Here is an 11900-nt window from a genome sequence, read left to right on the forward strand (position 1 = left end):
TTGTAGAATCTCATTATCAATGTAATAAAATGATCATTGCTGTGACCCATGGTGCCAGGGCTCAATTACAGAGTTCCTATGCGTGTGAGAGGGCACAAGTGTGTGCAGACACATATTTCATTACAGAGGGCTACTGATACTACACAGCTCTTGTAGCACAGGATCAGACAAGCTTAATTCACTAAATAGAAAGTGCTGTTGATACAGAGTTCAAGGAAGAAGGAGTTCCAGATGGGGGACTGCAAAGAAAGATGGAGTTTTAATACTATAAATTTGTTCTCTGCTTCTTAAGTCACTTTTTCATACAAGTGGCATGCCAGATCAACCAACTTCTGGATCTGCAGCATTGCATTTTAATGAGCTAATTTGTAAGTTGATTTTAATGAGTTCATTTAAATTCCTGAGCTGAAGATTAACCTCTGCAGGTACAGTTCTCTCCTTCAGTTTTATAATGCAAAGCTTTAAACAGTGCAATTGATTTCTTGCTCTTCAGGGATTTACTTACAAAGTGATATAACAAACTATAGTTAAATCTTTAGGGGGATGCACCTGCTTCAGCACCTCTGTGCAATAGATTTCCTCCAGTCTCTCCAAGATGGCAAGCACAGCTACAATCAGCAACAAAACCTGGTGTTGTTCTTGAGCTGTGAATTTCACTCACTGAGCTAGCAGGATTTGCAGACTGTGCCTTGGGTTTGAGGAACGAGATTTGTTACACTTGTTACACAAGGGCAGTTTTCTTTTATCTATTTACTGTGCCTTAATAAGCAGCATCAGTTTTGCAGAATTTCTGCGCAAGTTTTTTTTGTGTTTGTGAGAATCACACACATTTTAAAGCTGAGCACAGAATACACAGATACCATATATGATTAGGGACAGTTCTTGTTAGCAGAGCACATACAGAACATTCATATCAAAGACTAAAAATAAGCATTGTCTGGGGCCAGTCAGGAGGATCACATATCTCAAGCCACAGTATTACTGAAACCTTTCAAAGACTTAAAGTGGCACGAGTGCATCCTCCTGGAAAGATAATCTGCTTTAGATGTAGAAATCTCAACACTGGAGGATGCACTACAGCTGCTGTTCAGCTGGTTAGTTACTCCTGTTACCTGTTTCCCATCTCTGATCTGCAATTAGCCACCTTCAGCTGCTGCATGCCAGCCTGCTGCCTTAAAGAGCTGTCTGCAGCCAGATGCCTGCTTTCAAGTAGCTGTCTTGTTCAGCATTCTAGAAACCAAAGTTGCTGTGCAAGATTCAAGTTCTGCAAAACCAGTTGTATTTGATTTGGGAGGGCTGGGCCAGGGGAACAGTTGTGAAGAAAAGGCCAGGATGGTAACTGCTGGGATATAAAGCTGTCATGGCTAGATTGCTCTTTGACTCCAAAGCCAGCTGATGCCCTCCAATTGGATAGACATAATCACAGAAGCACAGAAAAACACCTTTAAGATCATCAAGTTATCCCAGCACTGCCAAGCCCATCACTCAACCCAAGTGCCACACCTACAAGTCTTGTAAATCCCTCCAGAGTTGGTGGTTCCATTTCCCAGGACAGCCTGTTCCAATGCTTCACAACCCTATTGGTGAATAAATATTTCCAAATATCCAATCTAAACTTCCTCTGGCACAACTTGAGGACATTTCCTCTTGTCCTGTCACTGGTAACTTGAAGGAAGAGACCAACACCCAAACACAAGCAGAGAGGCAAAGATGTGACTTCAAAGTAGTGTTGAAATCAGACCAACACCATGCCTTCCATTTAAAAATCCTGGTTCACTGAAGAAAAGGGGCTTCCCAAACTGTTCTTAAAGAATATGTTCCATTGGCTTTAGGTTAGAAAGCAGAATTAAACCTTCTCAGGTGTGGAATGAGAGCAGACAGCAGCAGTTCTTACAGTTCTCACTGACATTCCTGGTACACAAATCTGTAAGTCACTTGCCAGAGAGCAGGGATGGACAGACAAAGGTAAATTCTTATGTTAATCTGTCACACTGAACCCTTTAATGTATTCATTACCAACTGAAAGTCCCACTCTTTTGGCTAGCTGCTCCTGTCCTACTACAAAGGAATGAATCTACTGGTGTCAGAGGGAGAGGATGATAACAAACAGAAGTTACAATCCATATCTGATCAAAAATACCACATCTACAGGGCCATAAAAACCCAGCTCCCCATCCTGTCCCCCACTGCATCACCATCCTGAACACCCAGCTCTCCTCTATCTGCCATGTGTGCCAAGCTTCCAGACCAAGTCCTGGTCCCCAGCAAAGCAGAAAGGAGAGAAGCAAGAATAACACCTCCCAACCTGCACACCACACTGGCTGCACCCATGCACACCACAGGCTTCCCCTGCACACAGCCCAAAACTGCACAGCTGCAATTTCTCTGCATCACCTCCAGCATGTGAGCAGTGTTTGAGGGTTCTAGTGGTAGTTTGGAATTGAGAAGCGGTTCCCATACACAGCAAGCTGTGGCAAACCCCTAACACGACACCAATGTGATGAGGCTAGAAGAAAGGAACTAGTCAAGAAGGCCAAAACAGGAGGAAGGAATATTTACATCACCCAGGCTAACTGCTACTTTAACTTCCCTCTGTTCGACACCTCCCTGGCACCTGCAAGTGCTGCAAGTGATGGGAATCAGCAGAAAGCTGTGTCACATCTTGTCCCTGTGCAAAAACTCAAATTTAGCCTTTTAACCAGGCAGTATCTATGCATACTCTAATCACTGCCAGCATAAAGCTGTGCACAGTGCTTGGATTTGGGCTCCAAAACTCATATCCCACCTCATCTCATGGCAGCTCAGGAAGCACATCCTGGAGAATGCAGTATCAGCTTCTCCTTAGCCCTTGCACTACAAGGAGGAAACAGTGGGAGCTGAGGGTCAGAAGCATGGAGGACACATTTGTTGTGTGTTTAAGCTGTGTTGCTGAAGATGTTTTGCTCTGCTTTGCATGTGTGCCTGTTCCAGATGGTTTTCCTTGTGTTTAAAAGAAATAGGCATACTTAAAATCTACTTTACAAAACCTCAGCAAATTAACACTGATCTTTTCCAGACAATTCTTCAAATCAATGTTCTGCAAATGCCTCTTCACAGCATGCAAAGGTTTAGATACGCTGGGAACTGGCTCTGCAAAGAATGCTCTCTAACAAGAGGAATTTAAGCACTGAAACCAGTTCAATTTGCCGCTTTTTGATTTTAATATAAAAAGAAATCCTTTCTGCAAGGAAAGACTCAGCTTTCATCACCAGAACCCTAGCACAGACTTCACAGGCTAAACCACTTCACAGATAAGCACTCTTCATAAACAGGACACATCTCTTGGCTTGCAGAGGTTCTGGAGAAGCAAAGAACAGGCTGTGCTGACATCTGGTGGCTTTCTCTGCAGGCAAAGAGTTCATGGCAATAGGTCCTGGCTCTTCACTGCCCTTTTTTTTTTTTTCTTTTGCTTTCCTGATGTAACTCCTTCATTTCCTTACAAGATTCAAAGCATTATGATATAAACATTTTTGTTTCCACTGACTGGGGGACAGTGCTGTCCTGTGCAAGTCTTGCTGCAAAGCAAGAAAAGAGCCTTTGTTGTGCACTATTAACTACAGGGTAGAAAAAGTCTCTATATCAAAGCATATTTTTTCATGAACAAATTTTAAAAAGTGTATATTCACTGCCACAGGAAATGCTGCTATTGCATATCAGATGAGGTGCAAACCTCACCATTAAGGCACAAGTGGCAGCAAGAAGCAAAGGGAAGTGGTTGGGGAAACCTTCGAAGCTGTGTCTGTGTCTCTGTCTCAACAGGAAATGGGGAGCAGAGAGAAGTCAATATCCTGATAAAATGAAAAGCAACAAAAGTTGTCTACTGGGCGTTTCTTGACTCATTAATCACTTGCAAATCTGTGCCAAGCAGTTCTATGGAAAGGAAGCAATGGAAGGGGGATCTGTTGCCAGCCAGGAAGCCTGAGCTCAGTCCAAGCTGTTCAATAAACAAAAGTGTGCAGTGCCTCAGGCGTTTGTAATGCCTCCAGTCATCTGCCCACCCTGTATCTGGGATCCCATCAGTCACACAGACCAAGAACGAGCATCCTATGCTCTGGTTTTAGCTTCCTGATCTTTGGACACTCTGGATTTCTGTGGCTATTAGCTTCCAAGGACAGGCCATGGGTGTTCCGTCACAGCTGTGGGAACTCTTGGACTGCTCCTTGCAGGCTCATTTTTAAATAAGTGATCTGTCAGGGGATGTTAAATACTGCCAGGGAGCGAAAGAGAAACACCACAGCTTACAATGCATTTCTGGATCACCTTTAAGTCACAATGTTTACATCAGATAAAGCAGTTAACTGTAAAAGTGGTGCTATCGGATTTTTGAGTTCTCCTTTATGCCATTGGTCAACTCAGCTGTCCATGTCAGCAGATTTTTCTTAACTCTCGCTTCTTCAAAAGGCAACATAACTACCTCTGGGCAGAAAAAGAATTAAAACTGTTGGATGCAGAAAGTTTAAGGACAAAAGCCAGAAAAACAAACAGTGACAAAGCTAGAAAAAACAAGATGCCTATTGAGCAGTTCATTAATTCAGTTCCAAAATTATGAAAAAGCACCACTTTTATACCTTTAGTTGTACAGAAAGCAGCACTGCTCTGGTATCTCTGCACCAAGAACATTGCACATGCAGATTTTGCTGTTTATTTAGTTACACTGTTACCTCTACTTCCTATTTATGATAATAGGAAATTTATGATAATTTCCAAATTTCCAAATTTCCTCTCCTTCAGCTTTCACACCTCCTAATCAAAACTCCAGCCTCTCTGAAGTGATTTTTTTCTCTAAGAAACAGCCACGACTGACACACCACCCCAGGGTTCCAGTTTGACTGCCTTTCCCTGCTGCACTGTTATAAACCAGGATAAAATTTATCTTATTTCACAGTCCTCTCTGGATATTGCTCTTTTGTTTAACAAAAAGATGGTGAGTGGTTCCAAGAACATCCCAGTGTAACACGAATCCTTATTAACCCCACAATGCCTAAGACCACTGGCAAAGCAGTATGACTTACCCCACTGCCCCTCTGATTAAAAGCAGCTCTATACCAATGCAGTTCATGATCTCTGCCAGGATAACAAACCACAGCACTAGCTCTGTGATTTCCTTCAACAGAAAGAGGATTTCAAAACAACATGGGCAATGACATCTCAGTCTTTACTAATTTATTAGCCAGTGTTCAGAGATTTCATTTAGTACTCAACAATCCTGGAACCAAATATACTTTGATACAAGGTTGTACCATATCCCACCAAAAAAAATTTTGGAACAGCATCTTTCCTAACAAGTTTTCACTTATTATCTGTGGTTTTGTGGGGTTTACTTGAAAGAAGCATTACTGAAAGTCACCAAAAAAAACTTAACAATCAAATCAATTTAAAAAAAACACAGCAGAGAAACACTTCAGGAAGAAACCAGTTTACAAGTATGGCCATTGAGAGCATTACAAAAGGCTCCACTGTGCTGCTGGAGAAAGAAGCCAATGAAGTGCCATTGCCAGAGTGAACTGAGCTCACAAAGCAGTAGTTTAACTCTTCCCTTGGAAAGACAAATTAATCTGGAGTGCCAGTCACATCATTCTTGAATATCTGCAGTAGAACACTTTCAGTTTTTCTCCCTGATGCTGTAGAATTGCTCTTCCACTGTACCACACTTGATGTGACACTGCAGGTTTGAAATTGTACAAGCCCAGAAAGGACAATTGTTAAAATCTGGTGACTCTTTCAAACACAAATGCTTTAGAGAAAAGGGATCACAAAACTAATCCAAATCTGTCTGGAAGGGCTGGAGACCAAATTCAGTCATGGTCAGTCTGAGAGCCTGCATGTGCTGACAGACACCATTTAGATGCCTTGGGGCATCTAAAGAGACACTGAGACACTGATGTTTCTGGTACACTATCTGTTCTTACAAAGTTACCTTCCTTATTGTAAATTTGGCCGAATAAAGATGAGATAGTCTGGAGTGCAACGCATCAGCCTGAACTGTCTGAGAAGATGAGCACAAACTTGTATTAACCACATAAATCTGCAAACATGACAGACTGTAAGAAGGCTGAACGTGGGCCCATGTTTGGGGAGCAGGTACCAGCAACAGAGAGGCTGCCTGGACAGAAAGAGAAGGCAAGAAGTAAATTCTCCTCATAAATTCATCAGGGCATGCATAATGGCATCTACATCCCAGGAGAACATAGGTGACTTCAGTGACACAGGACTTCTCCTTACAAGATAAAGATACAATAATTTAATCACAGTTGAGAAAGTGGTAGAGGTCTTTCACTACAGAATAAAACTCTGAAGCAAAGCTGTTGGTGAGTAAAACAGCCTAAACCAGAGAGTTGTCAGGAAGGATGAAGAAAATGAGGTGGGAACAATACACAGAGCATTCTTTGGCCCTACATCTAAAACAAAGGGAAATTTTACTTAGATACTTTGGAAAGCACACATGTCAATAAAAGCAATAATCAAAGCTCTAGGAAATGGCAGGGTTACTCCCCCAGGAAGTCTCATGGATTGTCAGCCCTCACCCAGAGCTCAGCACAGTTGTGTAGGTCTAAAGCAATTGCACATGAGGTCTCATTCAGTTCAGCAGAGCCTGTGCCCAAAAAGCCTGCTAAGGCAGAGAGCCAGCATCACTCCTATTTCAGTGAGGGGAGGCTTAAAGGCACAGTGTCCCATGTTGGTACCCCCTGAAAAGCATTTCATAAATGATGGCTACCTAAAAGTACTTTATTGGATGCATGATTATTTTCTATTATTCTTAATTTGGTCCATGTAGTAGGAAAGCCCAGCATTACCAAGAACAAACACATAGCAACGGAGTATTTGGCTCATGGAAAGCATAAAGGAATCAATTCCAGTCCTGAAGACATGTGGCTCACAGGCTGGGCCTCTCCTCACAAAAAATGCAATCATTCAGGTTTTATTCTTAAAACTGAAACCATGAGCTTTCACTCCACTTGGAAAAATGCCCAGTTCCCACTTAGGCACACTGATGTCCTGGCAGAACTCGAGCTGCCACCCCTATGTGAAGGTGTCTCCATGAAGAGAAGCTGGAAACAGGCGAGCTGGTCTGTGGACACAAAAGCCTCCCAACAGACATTTGTCCCTTTCAGCATGCTAAAGAGGGCTGGAAGAGAGGAAAATGGTAAGCATTCACCACTGTAAAGCATGAAACACTGGCCAGTCTGCACTATTTAAACAAAAGAGACCAAACATAAAATGAGAGAAGTAAAGCTGTGACTTGAAACTGAGAGATTCTCTTCTCAAGTTCTTTGAAATACCCAATGATTTGGTCATAAAATGTTTCATTTCATTTGAAGGAAGTTTCATGTCATTTTCATTAGAAGTTAGTACTGTGATGGGATCATCCTGTGCATTCTATAATTTCCACATGCAGTTACTGTCTGCTGTGGGATCACACCAAGAACGTGTGTCACGGGTCAGGGATGGCACTGCCTGGGGCTCAAGGGCCAAGCACAGCAAAAAGAGAAGGGAGGAAGAAAAAAGTCATTTATGTCCCCCAGTTTTTCTTCTCTCAGCCTTAGCATACTGACAGAAATTAATTTCTATAGGAAGGGAATTGCACTGTTTGCAAAGAAATCCTCTAGGATTTATTGATCTTTAAGAAAAATCTCATTAAGCAGAATAAGGAAAATTTACAACAGGTATGGGAAAACAAAACAATCTCTTGGGATCTTCACCAGGCCGAAACAGGATTAGTTCTGTAGTTTCTGTAATCTTCCCCACAGAAGAATGCTAATTCCGTCTCATTTTCTAGAAGGAATAAAAAATTAAATATTTAGCACACCAATAAATGAACCACCAACAGCCAGCTACTTAGAATCTTAGAAGACAATTAGCAACTTTATGGTCAAAGACAATTATAAAGCACCATATGTTTTTTTTTTCTTCCTCACAATATTTTTGAAAAAGGTTGCCAGTATTAAAGATGTTGTTAAACCTCATTAAAAAAAAACACTCCAAACAAACAAAACCACCAAGAACATGAATGTATAGAAGTAAATATGTACACAAGACCCCTCAAGATCTGTTTAACACAGTCTTCAGAATTGTTTGTAAAAGCATTCAGCAAATTAAGTGATTGCATTTCCAACACCTTCACATGCTAGGAAAGTAATGAAGCGTGATACACTCTTTTTTTGTGCATTTTTCTGTTAGGAAAGGGAGAAAGAAACTTCTTCTTCCCATTAAATTAGCCTGTAGGTATAATAATTTAATACTTAGAGGATCAGTAGAATATTTTACAGATCACTTTACATTCTCCCTCATGACCCATCAAAATATGTGTCTGAAGAAGTTAATTTTTTGCCCTGCTGATGATTAATTCATGAGGCTTCGACAATATGCAAAGTGAAAGACACAAATTGGCTTCACCAGCAATACCTTCAAATACCTCTAATTATTCACAGGGGAGATGGCAGAGCTAAAGGACCCACAAAGGTTCAGAACAGTCACAATTCTTTCAACCCAGTAGGTCAAGGACTTCCTCTTCTAAAACAATAAGTCAGCAACATTACTAATTCAGAACAGAGACAAATCTGATGGAATGCCTTCACAATTATTAAACATGAAATTCTTTAAGGTGCTGAGCCAATAAATTCCACATTCGTTTTTTAAATTAAACCTCAAGTTAATGAAGTCTGCCTGTCTTGTAAAAAAAAAGAAACAAAAAAGAGTAGAAGGGATTTTAGAATCTCAACTAGAAAACAGACAAGACTATTTGTAATGAATACTGAACACTTTATTAACATACACCCTGCTTTAAAAAAAATATGCAAGCATTAACTTTGCTGACTGGATAATAACTGTAATAATAATCACTACTACAGAGGCTTTCCTGAGGATACTTATCTAATGTCCTCATAATTTATAACTCTCTAGCCCAACCCTGTATAGTGCCAAGGGCAATCAACTGCAGCTTAGGAAAAATGTTCTGCATGTATCAGAATTTCCCAGATTTTCTAATGGTGATTCTGACTGTTTTATTCTAGTAAGTCTTGTGCAGACTGGATGTTGAAAAAAAAAAATCATATCTCAATAGGAGATTTCAAATTTTCTTGCTGATTTAAAGAAAATGTACAAAATTTACCATTTTGTACAAAGTGAGGACCAGTGGTACATGATACATGGTATCACTTCCTTGGCTCCCTCTTTTCTACTTCTTGTTGAAGGAGAAAAGTAAAATCTTCAAGATTTTACTACAAAGACCCCACTCCTAACTTAGCTAATTTTCATGTCAGGATACACTGGAACATATCCAAATTCAAAATGGCATAATGGCACATTGCATTTTCCAAAGAATGGGTTTTCCTCTTCTATCACAAATATCCTCTGTATACTAATGACTAATAACTGCTGTTATTCCAAAAAAAGCAGCTTTAAATAATTTCCTGGCCTAAATGAACCACCCCTCCCTTTGTACAGTGACACAGAACAGGCTGCTGCACTCCTATTTCCTTTCAGTGTAACATTTAGTCTGATGTTTTGACACCTTTTCTGAGATCACATCCAACTGTTTCACTGCTGTAGCTACAAACCCAGTTGCAAAGATAGATAACATACGCAAATACTTATCCATACCTTTTTGAAAGAAGACAGCTTTATTGTTTCTAATTGAATATTTGACACTGTCATCAGTCCCTCTCCTGAACTGCACTGCCTCTTATGCCTTACATAGATAAAGATCATGGTTAAACGAATCTTCTGCTAACTAAATTACAAATCTGTAAGGCTTGGGTGCCAGTAACCCTCACTTTTTTCCCCCTCATCGTGCAGACAAAAAGACCTGGTGTGTAGTAAAAACTATGATTCATATTACAAGAACACTCAAAGACCTTTAGAAAAGGTATATTGCAACCAGTTGTAGTTCACACCAGAGAAAAACATTGAAGAGACATCCCAAGTCACTTAAAACCAGAAAATAAATGGCAGGGAACAGGAGAGCCAAGTAACCTACAAGAAAGAAATCCCATTCATTAGCTGGGGAGCAATCAGTGAGCACCAGGAGCAGGAGGGAGCCTCCTCTGTGAAGCCCCAGCACTTAGAGCACAGGCAGTTAAATCAGATTTAACTTTCCAGCCAGGCAAATCAGATTCAAATGAGCAAATGTCCATATCAAGGTGGAATGCAACCACATCCCCTAAGTACCCTGCTGCCACAAAGTCATTCAGCCACATTTATGAGAAGCCCAAAGGACATCCAGGGACCATCAATTTTATCATGACAGACATTTCTTTACATTATTACCAAAAGACATGCCCTATATGTAGTCTCCTGTCAAAATGTGAGAAATCAGGTCAAGTTTCAACTCTTTGCTATGTTCAGCACATTCTCTAAATGATACTGCTCGAGCTTTCCTGAGCGATCTGGCTATCAGACACTGGATGCTGCACATTAAACAAATCTAATCTTATTTCATTATTCCATGCTGGTTCCACTACTTACACTTCTAACCAAAACATCAGTTTAAATGTTACTGATAAGACTAAGCAGACACGGTACTAATAACCTATCTGTCAATCATTTAAAATTACTCTCAGCAGAATTATAAGCATACCCTCTAAAAATCACAATTTGCATTCTGAACATTTGGAGTGCAGATACCTGCTGCCCTCAGACCAATGATTTGAATAATGCTTCCCTGAATAATTATCAAGTCGTGTAAAGAGCATCAGGAATAGCATTTACTTTTCAGCAGCCTGTCCAAACATAATCAGCCAGCTATCAGTTTAATGCTACCACAAGGAACAGCATCTTCAGTCAACACAAATGTACTCCTACCTACTCCAGCTGCTTTCAGCGTGCTGTCTTCCTTCAAAATCAGTTTGTCATCATCTTCCAAACTCACTACAAGCTCACCAGTCTACAAATCAGAGAAGCAGAAAACAAAGACAAGAATTTACTGATTTCCTCTGCTCCAGTCTCGTTTGACAGTGCACAGACCTGCCTGCATCAAAGCATGCAAAAGGGGAAGAACACAGCTAATAATCTTACCTTAGATTTGTGTGCTTGGTGAATAATCTTCATTGTATCTGAAAGAAAACAGTGTTTTCCTAAAATAAGGCTTAATAAGCACACAACACTTAAAGCTGTACTTGGGGAAAAACAAACAAACAAAGGGGGAAGGTTCAAAATCTTTTGTTATTAACAATCTTGTGTATTCAACCTGAAAGAGGAGAAAACATCTTAATCTCACAGTCCTGCTGCCACAGCCTTAAAGCAGTCAATGCAACATTAAGGTACCACATCCTATTGGGCTTCTGTCTGCTGGCTGAATTACAATAACCAACTAATGACCATCTCAATTGCCAGTCAAAACACATCAATTTAAATGCCACTTAGGGTGTTTTAACTTAATAGGTTTTACACATGCAATTGGGGCAGGACCAACAGCATTTATGCACTGTCAACTGCTGCAGCTAAGTTGATAGGCAGCAAGTAATTAAGACACAGTAACCTGACCACTTCAGATCATCCCTTGAAATTTTCCTTCCCATGAATACAACACCCACCATCCACAGTAGAAATTTCATTAAGCAAGTTCATTTTACATGAACTTCTACAGCCTCTTCTCTTTAATGCTATATCCTCTTCAAAAATTTTTATTTTACGTTTGTGTAGTGTAGTGCTTTTAGAAATTAAAAAAAAAAGGTACCACTTTCTCCTGGCAACATGGGCAGGGCTTTGCTAAGAGGAGGGAAACACAGGGGAAAATAACACAGTCATTAAATCAACTGGATGAGTGCAAAGATCCAGAGGGAAGAGTTGAAAGCCAAGCAACACTATAAAAAAAAAAAAAAAAAAAAAAAAAAAAAAAAAAAATAAAATCTGAAGCATCTTTT

At 40.3% G+C, this 11900-nt stretch overlaps 1 protein-coding gene across 1 annotated transcript in view; it reads right to left on the minus strand.

The window, feature by feature from the left end:
• Nucleotides 1-7626: 7626 nt before the first annotated feature.
• Nucleotides 7627-11900, minus strand: part of CUNH2orf76 (chromosome unknown C2orf76 homolog) — a 12684-nt gene continuing 8410 nt past the window's right edge. The window contains exons 5-7 of the mRNA XM_041473435.1: nucleotides 11053-11090; nucleotides 10840-10921; nucleotides 7627-7812 (exon numbers count right to left, since the gene is read on the minus strand). Of these exons, the coding sequence (XP_041329369.1) occupies nucleotides 7736-7812; nucleotides 10840-10921; nucleotides 11053-11090 (197 nt within the window). The 3' untranslated portion in view covers nucleotides 7627-7735. The remainder of the gene's footprint in view (nucleotides 7813-10839; nucleotides 10922-11052; nucleotides 11091-11900) is intronic.

The sequence above is a fragment of the Pyrgilauda ruficollis genome, unplaced genomic scaffold, assembly GCF_017590135.1.
Source record: "Pyrgilauda ruficollis isolate IOZ18807 unplaced genomic scaffold, ASM1759013v1 scaffold3, whole genome shotgun sequence".
NCBI lineage: Eukaryota > Metazoa > Chordata > Aves > Passeriformes > Passeridae > Pyrgilauda > Pyrgilauda ruficollis.